This window comes from Podarcis melisellensis (genome assembly GCF_964234715.1).
Source record: "Podarcis melisellensis genome assembly, chromosome: 17".
In the NCBI taxonomy this organism is placed as follows: Eukaryota; Metazoa; Chordata; class Lepidosauria; order Squamata; family Lacertidae; genus Podarcis; species Podarcis melisellensis.
In genome coordinates this window covers 40,188,333-40,212,548 of record NC_138534.1, presented here as the reverse complement: position 1 = coordinate 40,212,548, position 24,216 = coordinate 40,188,333, and the positions used below count along the sequence as shown (strand labels likewise).

Below are 24,216 nucleotides of genomic sequence, written 5' to 3'. Positions count from 1 at the left end.
TCTGTAAACTCTGTAAAGATTGTGTTTCGCTAATAAAGAGTTAACTCCAGCTTTGAACTGTGTGATTTACTGACCGGCTTGCTCTGTGACATCTGGCAATTGAGAGTCTCTCCTTCTCCTCATTGCTGAAGTGCTATTACTAGTAAGAAATGTCTCCTAATGCTCAACTAGAATCCACCTTCCTGTAGTGTAACATGAGCCTTTTAAATCTAATTGTGCCTTCTAGGGCAGCAAAAGCCTTAGCAGTCTTCAAATATCTTAAGGGCCGTCACACAGAGGGCAATTACACCCCTTCAGTTCTCTATACTCCATCTTAAAGGTGGCAACTCTTCCCGTCAGAACTTTTTCTCAATAACCTTTAGCATCTTTACGGTCGCTCTCTGGATCCGTTACAATTTGTCTACATCCTTCTTCGAGTGTGGCGCCCAAAACTAGGCAGTATTCCAGATGAGGTCTGACTAGTAGAGAATTAAATGGAATTACATCCTGTGACTTCAGAATTATGTCTCTATTAATTGAGCTTAAAATCTCATTAGCCTTTTTTGCAGCTGCATCCCACTGCTGACTCATGTTTAGCTTGTGAGGGACTATAATTCTGAGATCCTTTGCACTCACTAAGCCAAGTATTCCCTCATCTCTATTTGGATTTTTGTCCTTCTCTCTTTCTTAGCTTCAGCAGGACAGCTGTGCTTCTCAAGAGTTCATTACAAAAAAATTAGTGCAACAGGTACACTGCTCATCATAGAGACAGTCATCTCTAGACACATGTACCTTACTAAACCTATATGCTTTATGTTAAGTTGTGGACGAACATATCAGACGACACAGCGATTCTTCAAACAGCTCTTGTTTATTCAGAGGCCAGAACAGAACTGAACTGAAGGGTTCAGCCAGCCTGCTTATATAGAGCTCCACTACAACGTAACTGTAACAACTTTCTAAAACTATCCAATCACTAAACGCCACTTTCGACCCCTTATTTGCATAACTATCTACAGTATCCCCCTGCTAGCCCAGGGTGAGAATTTCAGTACATAACACTTTAGTTACCAGGTTTCTTCCTCTGTAATAAGTGGCCTATGTTGTTCTCATTTCCCCTTTGCCTTCGAAGTTTACTTAATTTCATTCCCAACACATAACTCTAATCACTTTGGAATATTTGTGTGTCTCCCTCTTTTCTTGCTAAGGTGCAACTAGTTCCAATTCAACAACGAATCTGATGGTAATTGTTATGCTGTTCACAGCGTTCCTTCTTTTGAGATCATTAATGGAGAAGTTAAACAGCATTGATTTTTGTGGCTTTGTTTACAGCCTTCCAATTACATTTCAGCCTATATGACTTGCTAATACACAGACCAGCTTGCAAAAGTAGCGTGAGACTGATGATTTTATGGGGGCCATATTCTCGCTAACAATTTCATTCAATAATGTTTAGCTCCACACCAAAGTGATTACTCTTTATTTTTTTTCCCCATAAGGAAGTTCTTTGGTGGAGATTAAGTTGAAATCCTTGCCAGAGTTTAAGTAAACACAGTATTAAACTTCACGGGCTGTTTGAGAGAACCTGGCAGCAGAGGTGGCCAATTCCTAGACCTGAGTATTGATCCTGGAGCAAAGGTAGATTACTCTTGTGCAAAATTTCTTTTGTCTGCGCCTCTCTCTAAACAAGGGGCATTATCCCAGAGTTGAAGGATTAGCAGACTCTCTTCATGAGCATCTATACTTTTAATTATTATTAAATAAAGCCTCTTTAAGACTGAACTGAATGTATGAAGCTCTTTAAATAACAAATCAGACCACTGATCAATCTAGCTCTTCATTACCTATTCTGACTGGCAATGGCTCTCATGAAAGCAAAAACAAGCAAGCAAACAATGCAAATCTTTAAAAGGGAACTGAAATGTACTAAAATGCCCAACATATTTCAGTGAAGATCTTGAGGAGAACAGCAACATATAAACAAACGCAATTCAGATAATATACATAGACACTAATTATAATTAACAACCCACATAAAAATCATGCATGGAACATACCTTATTAAAACAAACCCTAAAACCTCAACTAATCATATTACAAATCAACATCAATCACATCTTCATACTTGTTTTTCACTACATGACTGACATGTCTCATTACAAAATGATTAACTCTATCATTAGGGATGGTTGAGTACTGTAATCTGTCTTAAAAATATTTATACATGGAATTTGGGGATTCTGACCCAAACATATCAGATTGCCTCCTGCATCAAGCATTGGTGTTTTTTTTTAAACCCACTTAGAATTATAGAAAGGGACGCGGGTGGCGCTGTGGGTTGAACCACAGAGCCTAGGACTTGCCGATCAGAAGGTCAGCAGTTCAAATCCCCGCGATGGAGTGAGCTCCCGTTGCTCGGTCCCTGCTCCTGCCAACCTAGCAGTTTGAAAGCACATCAAAGTGCAAGTAGATAAATAGGTACCGCTCTGGCGGGAAGGTAAACGGCCTTTCCGTGCGCTGCTCTGGTTCGCCAGAAGCAGCTTAGTCATGCTGGCCACATGACCCGGAAGCTGTACGCCGGCTCCCTCGGCCAGTAAAGCGAGATGAGCACCGCAACCCCAGAGTCAGTCACGACTGGACCTAATGGTCAGGGGTCCCTTTACCTTTACCTTTTTAGAATTATAGAATTGTAGAGTTGGAAGTGACTCTAAGGGTCATTTAATCCAACCTCCCTGCAATGCAGGAATTTCATCTATAAAATCTTTGAAGTCTGTTTGGTCCACCACCTTCTGAGGTCCTACATTTCACATATAAAAGAGTCAAGCCTCTAGCAGCACTATATTTCTGAGGCATAATTTCATAATTATTAATACATAAGTATATTTAAGCAGTCAGAGTCGTTATTGTATTACGTGCTGGCTACTTTAGGAAACCTGGTGTGTAATATTTTGTGAATACTAATTTGTGCAACCATATAATATGTGAGACTATCATTCCTGATGGTGCTACAGCACATCTAGCAGCAAACTCCGCCACTTTGTGCTCATAATTAATTGAGCTTTGAGGCAAATATGCATCTTAAGATAAATAGCACTGCCATAGGTTATGACCAACCTAGACAGCATCTTCAAAAGCAGAGACATTACCTTGCCAACAAAGGTCCGTATAGTTCAAGCTATGGTTTTCCCAGTAGTGAGGTATGGAAGTGAGAGCTGGACCATCAAGAAGGCTGATTGCCGAAGAATCGATGCTTTTGAATTGTGGTGCTGGAGGAGACTCTTGAGAGTCCCATGGACTGCAAGAAGATCAAACCTATCCATTTTTAAGGAAACTAGCCCTGAGTGCTCACTGGAAGGACAGATCCTGAAGCTGAGGCTCCAAGACTTTGGCCACCTCATGAGAAGAGAAGACTCCCTGGAAAAGACCTGATGTTGGGAAAGATGGAGGGCACAAGGAGAAGGGGACGACAGAGGACGAGATGGTGGGACAGTGTTCTTGAAGCTACCAGCATGAGTTTGACCAAACTGCGGGAGGCAGTGGAAGACAGGAGTGCCTGGTATGCTCTGGTCCATGGGGTCACGAAGAGCCGGACATGAGTAAATGACTGAACAACAACAACAAAGGTTATTGCATGGCTCCACAGTATACCAACATCTTCATGGATGACTTAAAATAGTGCTTTCTCTGCTCCTGTCTTAAAAAGTCCCTGCTCTGCCTGATGTATATAGAAAGCACATTTATCATCTGGATTCACAAGATCACACTGGAAAGATACCCTGGGATATAAATGATAGTTTCATATTGGAAACAAAGGAATGGTGACTTTCCCCCTGGTGGGATTTGAGTGTTATTTTTTATGGTTATTGCTATGTTTGTTTTATATGAAACCAGTAAGACACATATTATATAAAAGAAATCTACTGACCACTACACATCCTGACATGCCTCTGGCTTCCACCCAGAATGTAACGCGAAACCCGTGGCCTGCAGCCAATGCTTATGACACAAGCGCTATCTGCTCTGACTCTTTGGGCTGACTCACAACATCATCAGGATTTGCGCCAGGCATTTTCCAGACTGCAATATGAAGGGGGGAAAGCAAATCTACAAGGCCAGACTGGTACCTAGGAATAATCCGCTACAGGACAGACCCAGAAGAGAAAGCAAATGAATGTCCCTTGTCATCCATCACACCCAGATAAAACCACTCTTCCAAAGTATCTTCCATTATCTGCAGCTCATCTTAGACAACGATGCTTTGCTCAAATACGCCTTGGGCAGAAGGCCTGCACTTGTTTGCAGACAGCTCCCTCCCTGCCCAAACAGCTGCTTGCCGTCAAGAGCAAACCACATCGCAGCCACAGGGACCAGATCCTGCAGCAAATCCAGATGCCAACTTTGTTGCCATATTGTTATGAGCTTGCAGGGTCAGATACCCCGGGTCCCTTCCAGTTCCTAGCTATGCCCTATTTGTTGGGGTCGAATGTGTAAGAGCAAGACTGCCAAACCAAGTCCTTTATTAATGATTTTGGCTGGCTAGTTATGAACCAAGATTAACATGAGAAGATGCTCTGTGCCAGATCAGTGGGGCTTTCCTCACTCCCCTTCCTCATTTTTGAACCTAGTCCCACCCACCACTGATACACACACACACACACACAGAGAGAGAGAGAGAGAGAGAGAGAGAGAGAGAGAGAGCACGAAAGAGCGAGAGAGCGCCAGCAGATAGATTTCCCTTCAGAGACTGGGAGCACTGTTTCAGAAAGCTGAAATTAGAAGTCAGAGGGCCAGAGTGCATTCAGTCTCTTGGACAGAAGCTGAACTCTGAGAGGATGGGCAACAGCTGTACTACTAGGTATTGACTTGAACAGGGAAATAAATCGAGATTAGGTTGAGCCAAACACGTTACTGTGCTGATTTTATTTCCTATTGCAGCTGTTTTTAAAATTATATTTAATTCATTTTGAAAATCTTTGCAATAATTATTGAAATTGCTGCCCCACGAATACCTTTAGTAAAAGCTAAATTCGTTTAGGAAGAAACATTGGAGGGCTTGGGTGGAATTCAAGTGTAGCACTATGGAAAGTTTTTCATCAGTACAATGGTACCTCGGGTTAAGAACTTAATTCGTTCCGGAGGTCCGTTCTTAACCTGAAGCACCACTTTAGCTAATGGGGCCTCCTGCTGCTACCGGGAGATTTCTGTTCTCATCCTGAAGCAAAGTTCTTAACCTGAAGCACTATTTCTGGGTTAGCGGAGTCTGTAACCTGAAGCGTCTTTAACCTGAGGTACCACTGTACAAGCATTTCAGTTTGGGTGGAATGACCCCCCCCCCCCCGCCTCTGTCACATACTCTGCACACTGCTCTGGAGTTCCTCCTGACTCTTCCCAAGCCCATGGGGGGTGGGGGTGGGGTAAAAAGGGGATGAAGTCCCATTATGCTAGCAAGACTCTTTGGTTGTATCCGGCCCCTCATACACACCCTCCAACATTTATCTGATGAAAACAGGGACATCCTATTCTTCTTCTTCATCATCATCATCATTATTATTACTATTATTGTACTCAACCCATCTGACTGGGTTGCCCCAACCACTATGGGCGGCTTCCAACATATATAAAAGCATAACAAAACATTAAACATTATAAAAAAAACCCATTCCATATGCAGGGCTAGACAGCATCTTAAAAAGCAGATGCATCACATTGCCAACGAAGGTCCGTATAGTTAAAGCTCTGGTTTTCCCAGTAGTGATGTATGGAAGTGAGAGCTGGACCATAAAGAAGGCAGATCACCGAAGAATGGATGCTTTTGAATTCTGGTGCTGGAGGAGACTCTTGAGAGTCCCATGGACTGCAAGAAGATCCAACCTCTCCATTCTTAAGGAAATCAGCCCTGAGTGCTCACTGGAAGGACAGATCCTGAAGCTGAGGCTCCAAGACTTTGGCCACCTCATGAGAAGACTCCCTGGAAAAGACTCTGATGTTGGGGAAGATGGAGGGCACAAGGATAAGGGGACCACAGAGGACTAGATGGTGGGACAGTGTTCTCGAAGCTACCAGCATGAGTTTGACCCAACTTCGGGAGGCAGGGGAAGACAGGAGTGCCTGGCGTGCTCTGGTCCAGGGGGTCACGTCTAAACCACTGAACAACAACAACATGCAGGGCTGCCTTCAGATGTCTTCTAAAGGTTGTCTAGTTACTTATCTCCTTGGTTCGGGGATGGCATAACTCCATACTCTCCCACATTTCTCCCTTGAAAATAGGGACGTCCTAAGGATAAGCGGGACAATCCTGGATCAAATCAGAAACTGGAATGGCTTTCGTAAATCTGGGTCTGTCCCTGGAAAATAGGGAGACTTGGAGGGTCTGCTCATGCCTAATTGCCTTCCTATACTATTAAATACAGAGAGTTGGCTGGACCAATCAATTGAGTCCAGAGATTAAATAATTCTTCAATGAAAGCTGTCAGGGCATGAAGACAGCCTCTTAGTGACAGCAGTGAGGACCATGGAAGGGTGGGTTCGTGGTCTGCTTGTCTTTCATCCTCTTTGCCTTTCACTGTGAAGACCATCACCCATGCTCTCACACCCCTTTTCACACATAACTAAGGCAACAGCTTGTCTCAACCCTGACAAACGAGCAATTTGGGAAATCGTGATAAATGAACTGCTGGACTTGAGAGATGAATGCAGAATGCTTATTTAAAACTTCCTTGTTTGGGGATTTCCAAAGTCTGCTCTGCTTGGGAGTAGATACTCAGTACTATCCCCTTCATGGTATTCTGCCCACATATTAAGGATAGATGGGTAACTCGCAACCTATGTGCATTTAACTTGTGCTCGTTTAGTTTTATGTGCTTGGAAATGCAATAACAAGGGGGAGGAAAGGGGGCAGAAATCTGATGTGGGGAGCTTTGGCAATCCCAACGGCCACTGAACTCCATGTGCTTGGACTATATGTGATTTCGGTTTTAGGCACTATTCCTGGAATGTGGCCCCAGTGTGAGAGTTGCCTGAACAAATTCAATGTGTGTTTTGCTTTACTGAATTCTAACTTTTTGTTTGTCCCCATGTTTAAATCCAATTTCTGATGGTGCAAAAATGCTAAGCAACAGCTATTTCTTTCTTTTTAATGTCTGTTTCCCCAATTCCACCCTCAAGCTTCCTGATCCCCCACAAAGCACTCTGATGTCCTCAGATACGGCAAGAACATTGGTGCTGAATATATTTTCATAGGTTAAATTTCCAATTTAATCCACTTTTAAATCTTCAGTTAATGAATTAAATTACTTTATGACACCGTAATATTGATTCATGCCTTCAGCCTACGTATTTATCTTCATCAGCAAGCCCCCAACAATCATTCCCATTAAGCAAAGATAATTTAAGAGATGCTATTAAAATGCAAGATATTATTGCAATTTTGCTGTTGCCCAGTAAAAATTAAGTAATTTGCTATAAAGCAGCACTTTTTACCATGCTAGTGAAAGGCAGTCAATAAAAATAGGCCTATTGTTTCAGGGAGTTGTCAAAGGATGACAAGAGCACATCTCAGGAGGTGCTGTTGCTCAGTCCTAGAATGCCCCTATCCCAAATATTAAAGATGGAGCGCTCTGACTTCTCTTGATTGCCTTCCTGCCCTTTTATATGGGATTGGGATCTTCCTCCCTCATAAAAAAGATGAGGATGTATTGGCTAATGAAATGTTTTGCTGGCCTTCTTCCCTAAGTTGTAGATTTTCTCTGTGTAGTGTATCCAGTGGAAAAGACATTACTAGCACCCCAAAATGTTGTTATTATTATTTTTAAAAATCTGTTTATTTTCAAATAAAGATGTTGAATAGTGAAATGGACAAGGAGCCAGGCAGATGATGAGATTCAGAGTGCAGGGGGTTTCTGCTGGCAAAATTGGGCTGTCCCCCCCCTCCTTCCCCGATACAAAATATCACCTACATCTTCATATTATTTGGGCCGGTAAGAAGAGCCATTTTCTCCCACCAACAAACATGAACAAGCAAACTACAGTCGTCCCTTGGATCTTGAACGATCCCTTGGATCTCCCTGCTCCCGAATGATCGAAACCTGGAAGTCAATGTTCCGGTTTTTGAACGATTTTTGGAAGCCGAACGTCCGACAGGGCTTTCACTGCTTCCGATTAGCTGCAGGAGCTTCCTGCAGCCAATCAGAAGTCACGCTTTGGTTTTCGAACGTTTTGGAAGTTGAACAGACTCCGGAAAGGATTCCGTTCGACTTCCAAGGTACGACTGTATAGATTTAGATACATATCAAAGCTTTCAAAAATGTCATTCGACACACAAAATGGACCCAATATTTCTATCTTAATATAATACTTCAATAATTCCAACTTCCACAAAAGACCTCAAAGCCACACAGGCCCATTTTCTCTCTGTTTCTTCACGTCATATACAAATGCATTGCAAGAGCGTGTGAATCACAGCCAGGTATTTTGGGATCCCTGTAATGACACTCCAGGCGTTTCTTTTCAAAATAAAAACTATGTTATGAACAAAACAAATGGAATACATTATAGTGTCCTGACAGCTGTCTTTTCTTTTTCTACTGCTGCCAGCAACACGCCTCCTTTATTTGTCAATCCACAATTCCACCATCTCCGTTAAATTTATTTTCAGTACCCACCTCTTTCAATATCATTTTAGCTTGTGTCAAGTCTCACTTTTCCTATTTATCTGCTGCCAGCTGATTATCTCTTAACTCTTCCCGAAAGGCCTTTACTTTTATCGCTTAAGGCCAGTGCAGGGAATATGTGAGCCTAGTCCAGACCTTCGGCACTGATCCATTCAAGCCTTTGTCCTTCTGCTAGCCTTCCTCTTCCACACAGCTGATTGGGAAGGTGAAATCCCATCCCTGCCACAGGGTGCTGAGCAGCGGAATGAAAACATTCCCACCTCCTGTGCTGTGATCAGGAACAAAACAGTCCACCTTCACCTGACCTGGCAAGTTTTATCCTCATCACAGTACACAATGGATGTGTTTCTTCGTTTACTTCCTTTATACTCCAACTTTTCCCCCTCCAAGGTGGCATCTGTGGTCCTCCTCCTTGTTTCATCTCCACAACAACCCTGTGATGTAGGTCAGGCTGAGAGAACACAGTGACTAGCCCAAGGTCACCCAGGGAACTTCAGGGCCATGTGGGGATTTGAACCCCGCACTCCCAGGTCCCAGTCCAACACTTTTAACCACTATGCCACGCTGCCTCTCTCGTCTCCCTGTGTACGATGATGGGGATGAAAATCAGGCCATCCCTGCTCCTCAGATGATTAGCGTGGATCTGAGAAACAGGGAAAGTTCTCCTGTGGATCTCCACTGGGCTATGCTGGGATACAGCCATCAAAAGATACAGTCATTGCAGATACAGGTACAGTAATCAAAAGAGACACCTGGAAACGTCTGAACTGGGAAGAAAGGATTAAGTCTCCCTTTCCAGGGTGTGAGGATTAGGAAGAAAACTGCCCACGGAAGTCCATTCTTAAACCAAAGCGTTCTTAAACCAAGGCGTGCTTTCCCATATCAGCGGGGGACTCAATTCACAAATGGAACACGCTCAACAGAAAGCGGAACATGTTCTGCTTCCAAGGCAAAGTTCACAAACCGAAACAGCTACTTCTGGGTTTGCAGCGTTTTTAATCCAAGTTGTTCATAAACTAAGCTGTTCTTAAACCAAGGCACCACTGTATATATCTGAGTGGGTGAGATTGTGTGCCAAGGCTGTGCAATCGTGTGAAAGTGGTATGAAATGCATGCATATATTTCTGACTGCCTCTTGATTGCATGTGAACGCTGCAGCGCAATTGCTGACGGGGGAATGAGGCCTTGTCCGCAGAGAATACCTGGACTCCGAAATGTCTGCAGTGGTTGCTGATCTGCTAGTGGCCTGAGTTCAAGATCTTACTATTAGGCTATAAAGCCCTTAACAACTTGGGGCCAGTTTACCTACGAGATTGCTTCTGATGGCCTGGGAATCCGATTCAGAAGCTGAACCTGAGGAATCCCAGCCTGCACAGGAGTCCCCGCCTCCAGGGCCAGCTGAGCCGGGGCAGTGGCTTGAACCTGAAGGGTCCTCACCTGTGCCGGATCCTCAGGAGCAGACACCAGATGAATCCACTCTGGCTCCGGAGGTGGTTGAGGACCCATTGCCTGCAGGTGCTCCTCTCCCAGCCCTGTCAGGAGAAGGTGAGGTTGCCTCTGGGTCCAGTAACCCTCCAGCCTCTCCTGAGCTGCAGAGGCTCAGGGCAGAGAGAACTGGGTTCTCCCAGGAGGAGTGCTCGCCTTAAGGCCAGGAGAGGTGGGTCACCTGTGGGCCGGGACCGCCCTGGCCTCAGAGAAGATAAAGGCCAGTCAGCCTAGTCCCAGGTTGCGGGAGCAACGTTGTTGGAAACCTGTTTCTGCCAGCACCCAGACCTGCTCTTCCAGAGTTCCTAACCATGCCCGGCTTCTTGCTTTGGACCCCGCTTCACCCTTGGTGGACAGTCTCCAGACCCTCGACCCAGGACCGAACTCTGACCACGCCTCTCAGTAACACCCCCCCCCGGGTCCATCACATTGCTTTAACCCATCTGTGCCTACCCAACTGCTTTGATTGGTGGAATGCGCACTTCTACAGGGGCCACATGAAACCCACGACACATCTGTAAGACTCGGGCATTTACTGTGGCAGCACCAATACTTTGGAACTCCCTGCCTAGTGATATCAGGCAGGTGCGTTCACTGTATTCTTTTCGGGGCCTGCTGAAGACATTCTTATTTAGACAAACCTACCCAGATGTGGGTTAAACCACAAAGCCTAGGACTTGCCGATCAGAAGGTCGGCGGTTCGAATCCCCGCGACGGGGTGAGCTCCCGTTGTTCGGTCCCTGCTTCTGTCCACCTAGCAGTTCGAAAGCACGTCAAAGTGCAAGTAGATAAATAGGTACCGCTCCGGTGGGAAGGTAAACGGCGTTTCCGTGCGCTGCTCTGGTTCGCCAGAAGCAGCTTAGTCCTGCTGGGCACATGACCTGGAAGCTGTACGCTGGCTCCCTCGGCCAATAAAGTGAGATGAGCGCCGCAACCCCAGAGTCGGCCAGGACTGGACCTAATGGTCAGGGGTCCCTTTATCTTTTACCCGGATGTTTAGAAAGTTTGTGTGAGTTTTAATTTACTTTTGTCTATTCCGTTGTGGTTTTAACTTTCTGTGTGTTTTAAATTATGGTTGTAATTTTTTTTAGTGATACTCTTATTATCTTTTTTGTAAAATGCTTTGAGGGTTTTATCTACAATCAAAACAGTATATAAATTTTATGAATTAGATATGTAAATAAAGGTGGTGTTTAATGTGTTTGTGAGTGAGTTGAAAAAGGTGAATTGGGTGTGTTTTGGGGGTTTGAGTGATAGGCATCCTCTGCTAGCTGCCCCAAAGGAAGGTGGTTTAGAGAAGGGAGCTGTTCGAAACACAATGCATACACATGTGAAGGTATTTATTTTGAAATCAGCGTCTATACATATAGATAAATAAGCACTTGAACATTTTATCTGTCTTCTTTCTTTGGCAATGCGTACAGCCACCCTGTGCTTAATTGCGGCATGAAACCCATTTAAAAAGCAAAAACAAGAGAAAGGTTCTGCAAGGAAGGGAAGAAAACCTGGAGTGCCTTTCTGTAAAAGAAAATATGATTTATTTTTCATCTGGCCTGGTGAAAACAGATCCCTGCTGGAATCTTGAGACCCTGTGAGGATTTCACCAAATTACAAACCTGCATCCCTAAAACTTTTCCCAAATCAGAAATCAAACCATGTTACTTTCACTTGCTCCTTTAAAAAAGAGCTTCACTACCCTCTCCAGTAGCCAAGATAAGCTTGGGGAAAGGGAGCAGCACGGAAGAATTAGGCCCAAATTTCAGAGGGGTCTGAATATGACTTGAAAGCAGCCTTCAAGACTCAAGCTGCTGAAAACTGAATATTGAATGTTTTCTGTTTGTAGATAGGCCATCACTGGTTACATATGCATGCTTGCGAGGGGTAATGTTATGTACTGAAGTTCTCACCCTGGGCCAGCAGGGGGATACTGTAGTTAGTTTTCACTCAGGTCCACATATGCAAATAAGGGATTGAAAGTGATGTTCAGTGATTGGATAGTTACAGAAAGTGGTTACTGTTGCGTTGTAGTTGAGCTCTATATAAGCAGGCTGGCTGAACCCTTCAGTTCAGTTCTGTTCTGGCCTGTGAATAAACAAGAGCTGTTTGGAGAATCGCTGTGTAGTCTGATATGTTCACCCACAACTTAACAGGTGCCATGCACCTGCAACCCCATGGGGATAGGGGCAGAACTGCAGCAGAAAATTGGCAGTGAGGGAAAGGGATAAAGAACTGCAGTGGCTTTTCTCTTGACAAAAGAAAAGGTCAGTTACATGCTTCTGTGTGCGACGAGGCATCTTCCCTGATTCTCAAAGTCTGTAAGTGCAAGACAATCCAGTACAGACACTAGAGTTATTTGTGCAAGCAAGCAAGCAAGCAACAACAAACCAGTGTTTTTTTTAATAAAAAAATAGTGTTCTGCTGTCATGGAAAAAATCACATATTCATTTCAGCGCAACCTGCTACCAAGTGAGATCAGCCGTCTATCATCTAACATAGTACTAACAGCCCCAGTGATGAGAAATCTTCAGGGTCTCAAACTGGAATATTTTCTAGGCCTACTGCCTATAAGATCTTTCAAATTATAAATTGTTGTGTTCCATTTGGAACTGATTTTTATGTCCGATAATTGTGATGATTTCATCTGTTTTTATAATTGTCTTTTTAATTGCTTTGACCTGCCCTGGGACCTTATGGTTAGGGGCAGCTAAGACATCTTATAAACAAAAGAAAAACAGCACCCCTTTCCACACACACACACACCAAAACTAGAGATATCAGGAATCAAATCCGAAGCCGTGCGCAGATGAAGTATGCTATGGGAAGTTCTAACCACAATGTGTATACACGTCTCCCATCTCAGGAATAAGGACCTCAGGGAGGTGGAGGCAATTTAAATTGGGGAAACAGTTTGGCTCCATTCCAAACCAGTCCTTCCTGCTGCCGCTGCGCAGCTTAGCCCCAAGCCATAGCCCAACACGGCTGTAAAGTCATAGGATGCAAAACCCAAAAACTTAACAAAGAAGCCTTACCTGTTCTGCTGTCCATGGGTCCAAAATCCAAAGAGTACTTAACCACATGGTAGTTGTTCCATACGTAAAGAAGGTTGTCCCTTGGATTATAATCCACCGCAGCAATGTACTGGTAGGAGTTCGGAAAAGGAACATCCACGACACTTTCTTTGCTTTGTTCAGTGTTGTAAATATAGTCTATTTTATTACCTGTCGCTTCGTTATCATCATCTTCATAGACCGATTTCACCACATACAAAATGCCACAGATCATGAACGCATTGGAAGCCGACCTCTTGTCATAAGACGTATCCCACGTCCCTTCGATCCTCAAGGTATAAGGGTTCAGCTGACTAATGACTATTTTGCCGTTGTTTTGCTCAGTTGCATAGATCACCCAAAGACCATTCTCATCCACGGCCAAGTCTATGTCAGACTTGCCTCCCCACCTGTAAGGGGACGTGTCGTGGTAGTTGGCGTTCGCAATGATGGCTTCCCCACTTTTAATTCTTGTCCGTAGGTCAAATTTGACAATGTTCCTGGTTCGTTCCTTGTTGAAAAATAAAGCCCCGTCATACACCACAAACCCTGTGCCGTCCACCCTGTGCGGCAACTTGTACGTTGTAGTTGGTCTTCCAGCAATGAAATCATCCTTCGAAGAATACTCCGTTAGAGTGTCAGTTCTGTAAGGGGTCCATGGCATGTAGTAAATTTTGTCCGAAGCCTGCAAAGGATCCTTACACCAGGCTCCTGACTGGTGATCGGATTCAAATAAATGTTCACTCTGATATACTCCTTTTAGTAGTCCAGGACAAAGAAAAACTGAAGGGAGGGAAAAAGTTAAAAACAAAGCAGGTTACTAAATGTGCTGGCCTTCTCTAGCATGCACGTAGAAGTTCACAGCTCAAGAACAAAGGGGGAGCTCAAAAGAAATTCAGGCTTTCCTAAACTCTGATATGAATGTGAGAGTGGCTTTTCATGCTAAAAAGAGGATACAGGAAGTCCCCAAGAACTATTCTCCATTCCTCTTTTTCAAAAAGTCCCTTGGCAAACTTTGAAATTATATACCGTATTTTTTGCTCTATAAGACTCACTTTTTCCCTCCTAAAAAGTAAGGGGAAATGTGTGTGCGTCTTATGGGGCGAATGCAGGCTGCGCAGCTATCCCAGAAGCCAGAACAGCAAAAGGGATTGCTGCTTTCACTGCGCAGCGATCCCTCTTGCTGTTCTGGCTTCTGAGATTCAGAATATTTTTTTCCCTGTTTTCCTCCTCCAAAAACTAGGTACGTCTTGTGGTCTGGTGCGTCTTTTAGAGCGAAAAATATGGTAATTAACAGATCTTATTGCACGGCAAAGTAAAAATTCTGTAGCAACTAAAAAAACAAAACTAACCCCCCCCCCCGCCCGACAACTCTAAAAGCATACAAAAGGGAAACAAGCCTCTTACAGGTCAATGCTTTAAATAATGAAAAAGGTTTGGGAAGCTGCTACCTAAACAGAATGCAGCCACAGAAGTAAAGAAATAACATTTAATGAATATGCCAAGAGGAAGAGAGAAAGGATAAGGAAAAAGCTCAATGGAGGAAGGCTAGGATCAAGATTTAAATCAATAGGGAAAGTCCTCTGAAATACAGGAGAATTAAAGCCTTAAGTAAATCAAGATCGACCAGCTGAAATAATCCACTCCACAGACTTCAGAATAATTTTACATCCCCATAACCCCTAACCAAACGTGGCTTGAGACACCAAGCTGCCAGTTCTCAATTGCCATTTCTCAATGATGGCATCTGAAAGAACTCGATCTGAAAGAAGACTAACACTTTGGAACTCCCTGCCCACAGATATAAGGCATGTGCCTTCACTGGATTATTTTTGGCACCTGCTGAAGACATTTCTGCCAAGTTGTTTAGTAAGTTGATGCAATTTTTAATTTGTTTCCATCTATTGTGGTTTTAATTTTCTGTACGTTTTAAATGATGGTTGTAAACTTCTCTTAGTGATATGCTTATTGCTTTCATCTTTTTTTGTAAACCACTTTGAGATTTCTTCCACAATCAAGCAGTATAGAGATTTTATGAAATAAATAAATAAATTGCTTTAAACTAATAAAAACAAAAAATCCTGATTATTATAGATTTCCTCCCTTTGTTTTAACTTTTTCATACTCAGTGTTTTTAATAGGCCTATTCCTGGATAGGTTCTATTCAGTTTCAGGCTCCTGCACCCATATCCCTAGTTTGATGGGAAATAAGGCAGGAAAACAGCTGTCCTACAGGCAGCTGCTCATACCTGATCAAACTGGCGGTGGCGTTAAATGTATCTTTGCATTTAAAGTGCAAATAGCATTAGCTGAAGGGGCTGATAATTAATGGTGTCCCAAAAGGCATGGACAGAGAAATGAACCTTTTCTCTCTGCTTCCTTTCCAATGGGAAATACAGGATACAACTTGTTAATTGATTCAATACACAGTTTTACATAGTTATACGGACTTATGTCATAGTCTGCAGTTCCCATTGCAAATGACTTGAGAATTTCAGCACCAAGGCTAATCCAAAAATGTGTGTGAGTGTGCTCACCCATGACTGTGTTTCATTTATAGCTATTGATCCAAAATTAAAGGTGTCCCTAAGTCCTATTTCCTGTAATGCCACCTTTGCAAAGGAGCTCCTTCTTGCACAGAGTCAACTGGAAGCCCCAAATTATTGGCCATAATTCATTTAGTGGGCTCCTTCCCACAGAAACCAGGATGGGATTTCCCAGCGGGAAGGAGGGTCCCAGCTCATCAGAATAAAACTGCAAGGGCAAACCTCAATTTAGCAACACATTTCCACCGACATTGGTGCTGTTAGCCAGAAATCAGATTGGTAAATTGCACGGTGCAATTTTATGCTGGTCCTCTGACGACTGAATGCACGCAAGGCACTCTTCCCACTGCCATCTTGGATTGTCATGGGACAACATGCGTACACGCATATGTACATGGGATCCATTTACCACCAAGAAATCGAGGGTTTGGGTCACCTGCATACATCTCTGTGCAAAATGGACATGGAATGTACACTCCTTGGCACGATCCTGATCCTTCGTATGTACACTGGATTCAACATCTGCCTAACGCACAATGCATATGCAATTTAGCTGTTGACCTTTTGAACAGAAGCCACCTATAAAAATTGCACAGCACTTTACACTTGACAAATATAAAACTGCTGTAACATAACAAAGGGGAATAAACCTTCTGAGGATCTGTAAATTCCCCCTGATGCCTTGGTGATATACTGAAAGCAAGTTGCATGCAAGTACGGCAGGAAGGAAAAGAGCTGCATCCTTCTAAATTATTTTATACTGCTCCGTAAATGGTGCAGAAGGAAAGGGGAATAGATTTTCATTTACGAAACAATCCTTCAAGGGGTGGGGGGTGGAAAGAAGCATGGTGCTAGTAAACATTTCCAGGAAAGAGGTGACATGTTAGGTGAAATTTCTTAGCAGCAGAATTCCCCCCCCCCCGAACAACTTTAGCCAATAGATTAAAATGGCGAAAATTAATGATGAAAGGATATCAAGTAAAGCATTAGACTGTTAAATATTTTATGCCGTAATCGCTTAGAATGGGTATGTGTAGTATATATATAGAAAAACATGTGAAAGGTATTTAATTACCTTTTTGTTCCACTTCTATTGTAGAGAAAGAAGAAAAGCAGGAAAGGAGAAAAAGAGAACAGATTAATGGTATTGTATTGGCGAGAGACTTTTGCTCTTGCACTGAACTATTTAGCCTTCATTTTGCTTACTGCTACATTCTGCATTCATTAGCTTGTAAGGCGTTAAAAAAATACAAATCAAACCCTTAGGTTTATTACAATCTTTTTCTTTTTTTTTAAAAAAAGCATGCACCATTGTACCCATAACCCATTAACGTCAGTGCAAGGTTTTCATTGATTCTGTCGGACTAACGACTAGGATTCCATTGAACACAGGAATGACAGGAAATTCTTGAATATACAGCCTTCTTCATAATTGGCTGGTCCCCAGTGTATCGGTACTCCCAAAGAATTATATGTTCCAACTTCCGAAGAACAGAAAAAATCTTGAAATAAATGTACATAACAGCAGTTATTCCCATTAGATCAAATAACATATGTCATCTCCTCACCAAAAAAGAGGGGGAAAAACCCCTTACCTAATGCCACAGGGTAATTGATTAGCCACTGATGTAATTAGATCCACATAAATCAGTGTATGATTAAACAATAGTTCCGAAGGAAAAGACATGCTTTGTGTATTGAATAATTACTTCCTTTTTTTACCTGGACTCATTTCCTGCTCTCAAGGATGCAGTTAGGAATTTGTTGAGTATTAGAAATACAGATATGGATGAACTAAGAACTGATTCTGAAATGACGAAAGAGCGCAGGGCTAATCTAAAACCGCTTGACTGATTTCAACACTTTTTGAACCATGCCTTTACTGATACCAAAAGGCCTTTCGTGAAATGTCCAGAGAAGCAAATTTCCAATCTGCTGCAGTGGGACATTCTGTGCGCGTGTCCTTCCTAACACCAATGCTTGCTGGCCTAGGGGTTGTTCTGTTCCCACCGGGGCTTCTAGACAACACATGGAGTTAGGTACAATCTGATCGAATTCATGACTACTTCTGCATTTTGCTTAGCATGGCTTCAAGGAATACATGAATGTAATGTCTGAAGTGGGGCCCACACCTTCCAACAGTTGACAGACGAAAACAGGGACACTCTTGTCAAGGGGTTGGCATCAGCAGTTGACATCACGGGTAAACCACTGCACATTGTTATGCAAACACAACGAAGTTAGAATCCACACAGAATGAGCTTGTGCAACTGGTTTACTACATAACTGCCGACTGACTGCCTACAGTTCTTGCAGCAAGGCAGGCACCTGATATTTATCAAAATGACATAAAGTAGTTCTGGGACCCATTGTAAGGCTAGCTCACCCTGCTTTAAAAACAAAAATGGAGAGACTTCCGGGTCGGCGCCATCGCCGAATGGCGGGCCCCCTCCGAGCTCCGGAGGGAGCCTGCTCGGCAGGGGCTGGGTCCTACCGCACCGGCGATGCGGGGACCCGTAAAAACCACGGCCACGGAGGCCGTGGACATGGAGACTCGGCTGGCACCGTTAGCGCCCTCCCGACTCGTGAAGAGCCTTTTTAAAGGCTGTGGATCGGGTGCCGGGGAGGAGCGTGGTGCTTTGAGTCCTCTGCTATCCCTGCCGAGCGCAGCCGCGAGCCATCCGGCGGAGAGCGCTGACTTCTTCTATTGAAAATTTGGACCTAAAAGAAGAACCCGTGAGTAATTGGAATATGGACTAAAAAGAGAACTAAATTTTTTAAAAATTGGGAGCGAACGGGGGAGGTGGAAAAAAGGAAGTCAGCCCCCCCCTAAATTGTAGAAGAGCCAAAACAAAGGACTGGATAACTAAGATCGAGCGGAACTTTATCTTGCTGAACTTGCAACTTCGCGAGGGAAAATTATAAGATTGAGCTGGAGGAGAAAAGTGGAATTTGTATCAAAAAGCAACCCCCCCCCGAACCCCTGGAGCGATCCGTGAAAGTGCCTGGAGAAGAGAAACGGAGGTTTTGACAGCTGTCAAGAGCTGTCAAAACGGAATAATAAAACTGAGACTTTGTTATGAGGACTTTGCCGGCTACATTTGCTATAAATTGAAGATAAATTGTTTCAAATAAGGATTTATAAGTTACTTGGACTGGTGGACGTGATCCGGAAGGGAACATTGTTATTGTAATCCATCTAGAGGAGCTGAGGGATATTGCATGTGTTTTCGACGGGAAACATGAACAGTTGAAGGGAACTTTTAATCTCCTGGGAAACTGCAGAAATGGAGCATTATTTTGTCTACAGAGGGTTTCACTCTACCGGGAACAATGGATCTATCTGTTCAAAACTGAAAGGAACATGACGCAATGTTTTGCTCTTGAACAACAAGCCTCTGTAGAGACACTAGAAGCTTTTGGAAAAAGAACATTTCTGTGAGGGAACAGGGAAGTAAAAAGGAAGAGAATGATTGACAAGAACAAGGAAGCAACAAGAATGGGACAGAGTTGGGGTGGGAACATTTGGGATATCCAGATTTGACAAGCTTATGGTTACAAATTTGGAGTTTTTACTCCTGGTTACAAAAATCTGGATAGAAGAAATGGGCCCCTTTTTGATAGACTCCTCCTAAGACTGGACTGACAAGAACAAGGAAACAACAAGAATGGGACAGAACTGGGGTGGGAACATTTGGGATATCCAGATTTGACAAGCTTATGGATATAAATTTGGAGTTATTACTCCTGGTTATAAAAGTCTGGATAGAGGAAATGGGCCCCTTTTTTGACAGACCCCTTTTAAGATTGGACTGGCAAGAACAAAGAAATAACAAGAATAGGACAGAATTGGGGTGGGAACATTTGGGATATCCAGATTTGACAAGCTTATGGATATAAATTTGGGGTTTTTACTCCTGGTTATAAAAATCTGGATAGAAGAAATGGGCCCCCTTTTTATTGATAGACCCCTTTTATGATTGGACACATGCAATTTAAAAAGGCCGGTAAAGGACCAGAGGGATGTGGATTTATTGAAATGTGGGATCTTCAGGAAGAAGTTAGAAGTGGAGGGATAGGAGGAATGCAACAGGGAAAGAGGGGAGGGAAATTTGGAATCCAAAGGTTGTAAAACTATTATTTGTTTTTATTTTATTATTATTTGTATTATATTTGAAAGGGGGGAACTCGTGGAAGGGAATAGATCGACCTTAGGGGATGGAAATTTGGATAAATTAAGTTAATGAGGATGAGTGTATTTTGGGAATAAGAATTTGTTGGTTTTTTTGGAAGATTTGGAACACAAGAGGGGGTGGGGAGGGGAAGTCCTGGATATTGGAAAAAAGTTTATGAATTGGATGTTATTTGTTTTAATTTGGAAAATCTTAATAAAAATTATTTAAAAAAAAAAATAAATAAAAACAAAAATGGAGAGTGGTGGTGACTGCAGGGAGATCCAAACCTCACTCACCCCATACATTTCTCTACAGGTGTCTTTGTCTGACAATAATAATAATAATAATGATAATAATAATAATTTTATTATTTATTTGCCGCCCATCTAACTGAGTTGCCCCCGCCACTCTGGGCAGCTCCTAAAAAATATTAAAAACACAAGAAAACATAAGAAAAAACCTGACTCACTAGGGTTTCCATACGTCTGGAATTTCATTGGTGAAAATAGCTCAACAACTTTTGCGTCTTGGATTTTACCTCTGACCCTATGACCCACCCCCTTAAAAAATGCAGAGTGAAGTTCAACCTCCGAAGCTGTCTCTGATCCTAGGGGACCATTCTCCCAGGTCTCAGAAGCTGCCCATTTGTAGATGGAAATCAGAGAATTCCTGTAGCCACCCCTCCACCCCTGGTTCTGAGGCTGGGATGCTGAAGTCTATCGTGTTCAGCTTCTTAAAATCCTTTTCAAATCTCAGCAGGCTTGGAAGTCCAATAACCCCCTTTTCAGTTCATGTAGGGCCTTTTCTTGGATTAATGTGCATTAGGAGGGCACCACCCATGAATAAACAAATAATGTCGTGTATTCCTCACAGCTTTACTCCTTTTACCTTCTGGTCTGCATGGATGGCTTGAACTGAAGTCTCAATCGTCACCCCAAGCAGCAGTGGTGGCACTGGGCAATCCTGCCTGGCGTCCCTTCCAAGGCGGATTGACTTGGGAGTCATGGCCATTCATGTGCTGTAGACTGGAATATACCTGAGTTTTAGGGAAACCCCCCCACCCCAATTCCGTTTAACCCCACCAAATATCTTAAGAGCATGTGGAGATAAAGGTATGGCTGGCCGTTTGCTTTTATTGCTAAGATGGACTGCATTCAGGAACCTGTGAACCAAATCAGCCACTTGAAGATTGGGGATAAACCCTGCTTGGTCCATGCTTGGATAGAAATCAATTTCACCTCTTCACCATTACAGCAGAGTGGAGCTGGGTGTTTTAGCAAAGAAACAGGATGACCCCATCCAGCTTGAGTAGAATTATGAGTCTTTTCAGTTATCTCCTCTTTTATATTGGAGCTCTCAACGATTCCAGAGAGCTGAAAGACTTCATGGTCGACCTTGTACCCTACTCCAAGCCAACGTGCCCAGATGATCTTGACAACCACCTTTTAAATAGCTCTTGTGCTCTTCAGGGTTCCACTTGCAGCCTACCCATGTTTACATCAGAAGAAGGATGTGGCAATGATCAGCTGCCTGTGTATTAGCCTCATGCTGTAATTAAGTTTCTATTATGTCCTTGTTATTGTTGTTTGCAAGCCGCTTTGGCACTCATTTGAATGGAAACGTTATAGAAATACAATAAATCAAATCAATCAATCAATCAATCAAGCTTACACAACTACCTCCATTAAAAATAACCTGAGTGGAGAAGAGCTTTTGAATTACATTGCGAATGACAGGTTATGCCCTCCATTTTATTTCATTTTGAGTAATTACTATTTATTTGATGGTCACGATAACATGTCCTTTGGTTTCCTTGACCTTGAAAAACATGGACTCCATATTAATTCACTGATGTACTGTTTTTCAGGGATTGACAACCTGAACTCATGGGTGGTTCAGAAACTGAGAGGTGGAGGGAGGGAGAGAGCCAGATCAACAAATGGGAACAGCAGAACATAACTGACGGTCCATGGTAGTTGGGTAAAATACTCTGTATGTGCTCAGAAGTTAATTGCACTGTGTGTGAGCTGTGAGGGGGTGTTGGGAAACTGTGTATGTGCAACTACTCACACAGAGACAATTAAGGTTTGGCAGACAGCCAGAAGGCAATCTGAAGGAGTAAGTCTGCCTGGTGATAACAGAGGCATGGAGACCGCTCCCTGACTGGTCAAGCTCTCTCAAGGGAGTGATAATTAATGGCCTACTAACTGGTAGTTCGTGAGTTCAGTGGCTCAGTGTGTCAGTGTAGGAGTTGTGAGTCGTGTCAGAGACAGCTAGCATAAGATCTGTGTTCTGTTCCTGTATATGTTGTTGTTTAATCGTGTCTGCCTCTTGGTGACCCCCTGGACCAGAGCACGCCAGGCATTCCTGTCTTCCACTGCCTCCCGCAGTTTGGTCAAAGTTCCTGTATATAGTCCACTCTATATAATAAACACCTAACTACAAGTTTCTGGTTCCTGCTTCGTCTATCCTGTCTACAGCCAAGTTACCAATTGCTTCCGTGGATTCTGCGTGTATTCCTCTTGGTCTGGCTAAGGTCCTGCAACAAGTCAGAAAGTTGCGAAACACCAAATAGGTTTTGCCAATAAGCCTAAGGTAGATAGGGATGGTTATCTCGCTAATGTTGTGTTATGCCACACTCCCTCCATGGCAGTCATTTCGTGACTGGTGGCCACGGCACTCTCTCAAAATTTGAAATGTGTCTGCTAGTCCCAAAAGGTTGGCGACCCCTGCTATAGTTTATTACATGTAGAATTTTGAAAATAGCATCATATGACCCTTGTTGCAAAGCTGACTTCCGGGATTCTCTCTTTGGAAAGTCTACTTTGTGAGGGCAGTTTTCTTTCTAAAGATTGTCTCTCAATGGGCACTTACCATAAAACCAATATTTATAACTTACTGGGAATGTCTGGCTGACTACTTGAGCAAACCACCCTGACAGGCCTTTCAGAGTTATTGTCCAGATTAATAGAACAGAACAGCCCCATGTACGCTGTCCTAAGCTCCTTGAAGGATGGGGAGGATAAAAATGCAATAAATAAGAGAACCTAAGCCGTGCCCCTTCCTAAAGTCTTTACTGGGTCTGGTGTTATTTAGTTCATCCATGAAAGAAAGCTCTGCATTGATTTTTCAAACAAGTCTTCAATATAAAATGACTCCTTTCTGCTTTCTTTGCTGTCTTAATATCATTCAGAAATGACACATCCCAAGACTTAAAATGCATCTTAGGGTCATTTTGGACTTTTCTCCTTGGAGGGAAATTAGAATTCAGCCATATGCTATAGCTTTGCTTTTCCTGCTGCGCTGTAATTCATCACCCGTCAAGTTCTTCAGTCCATAAGAGGTCAGAAGCAAATCAAAAGCACGCCTGTGCTATCTTGTACGGATGTCCCTAGAGCCCATTTCCCTCCCTATGATTAATACAGCTCATATTTAATCTCCACAAGAAAAACATTTGATCCTTCAGATGACACAGATTGCCTCTGCAGCTGCCAGAACCAAATGAAGGGAAATATCATTCAAATGTATTTATGATCCTCATTACCTCAAATCTATTGGTAGCAGTGCAGGGCTGAAGCCATCTCACGCAGCACAATCCTACGCTTCTTTGCTCAGAAGAAAATCCCATTGTTCAATGAGGCTTACTCCAGAGCAAATCCCAAATGGACTGCAGTCTTAATGGTTTAAATACAAGCAATGATTGTTAATACCAAATGCTTTTTGTTGAGGCAGTTATTTAAAAGCAGTTATGCCACACTACGGGAGAAGCATCCTGAATGTGTATATCACACATTGCAACAGCCTCCACACCTTCCAACTATTCCTGTAAAGTTGGTATTTTTCGATACCTGTCTATGGTAAATCATTCTCCTCGTTTTTGCTTTTAGGGAGATTCCCTAGGAAAATTAATCTCTGCATGGGGACAGTTGATTCTTGATTTTAGCACACAGGCAGGCCAGTTAGGTAAAGGGACCCCTGACCATTAGGTCCAGTCGTGGCCGACTCTGGGGTTGCAGCGCTCATCTCGCTTTATTGGCCAAGGGAGTCGGCGTACAGCTTCCGGGTCATGTGGCCAGCATGACTAAGCCACTTCTGGTGAACCAGAGCAGCGCACGGAAACACCGTTTACCTTCCCGCCGGAGTGGTACCTATTTATCTACTTGCACTTTGACGTGCTTTCGAACTGCTAGGTTGACAGGAGCAGGGAGCGAGCAATGGGAGCTCACCCCGTCATGGGGATTCGAACCGCCGACCTTCTGATCAGCAAGTTCTAGGCTCTGTGGTTTAACCCACAGCGCCACATGGGCACAATGTG

General features: G+C 43.3%; 1 protein-coding gene across 13 annotated transcripts in view; it reads right to left on the bottom strand.

Moving 5' to 3' along the window:
• ADGRL3 (adhesion G protein-coupled receptor L3) overlaps positions 1–24,216 on the bottom strand; it is a 548,617-nt gene that overhangs the window by 212,158 nt on the left and 312,243 nt on the right. For 12 of the 13 annotated variants that reach the window (XM_081893739.1, XM_081893730.1, XM_081893741.1 and 9 more), the window contains exons 6-7: positions 16,802–16,816; positions 13,163–13,963 (exon numbers count right to left, since the gene is read on the bottom strand). In XM_081893739.1, the coding sequence (XP_081749865.1) occupies positions 13,163–13,963; positions 16,802–16,816 (816 nt within the window). The remainder of the gene's footprint in view (positions 1–13,162; positions 13,964–16,801; positions 16,817–24,216) is intronic. The other variant, XM_081893737.1, reaches the window with a different exon arrangement.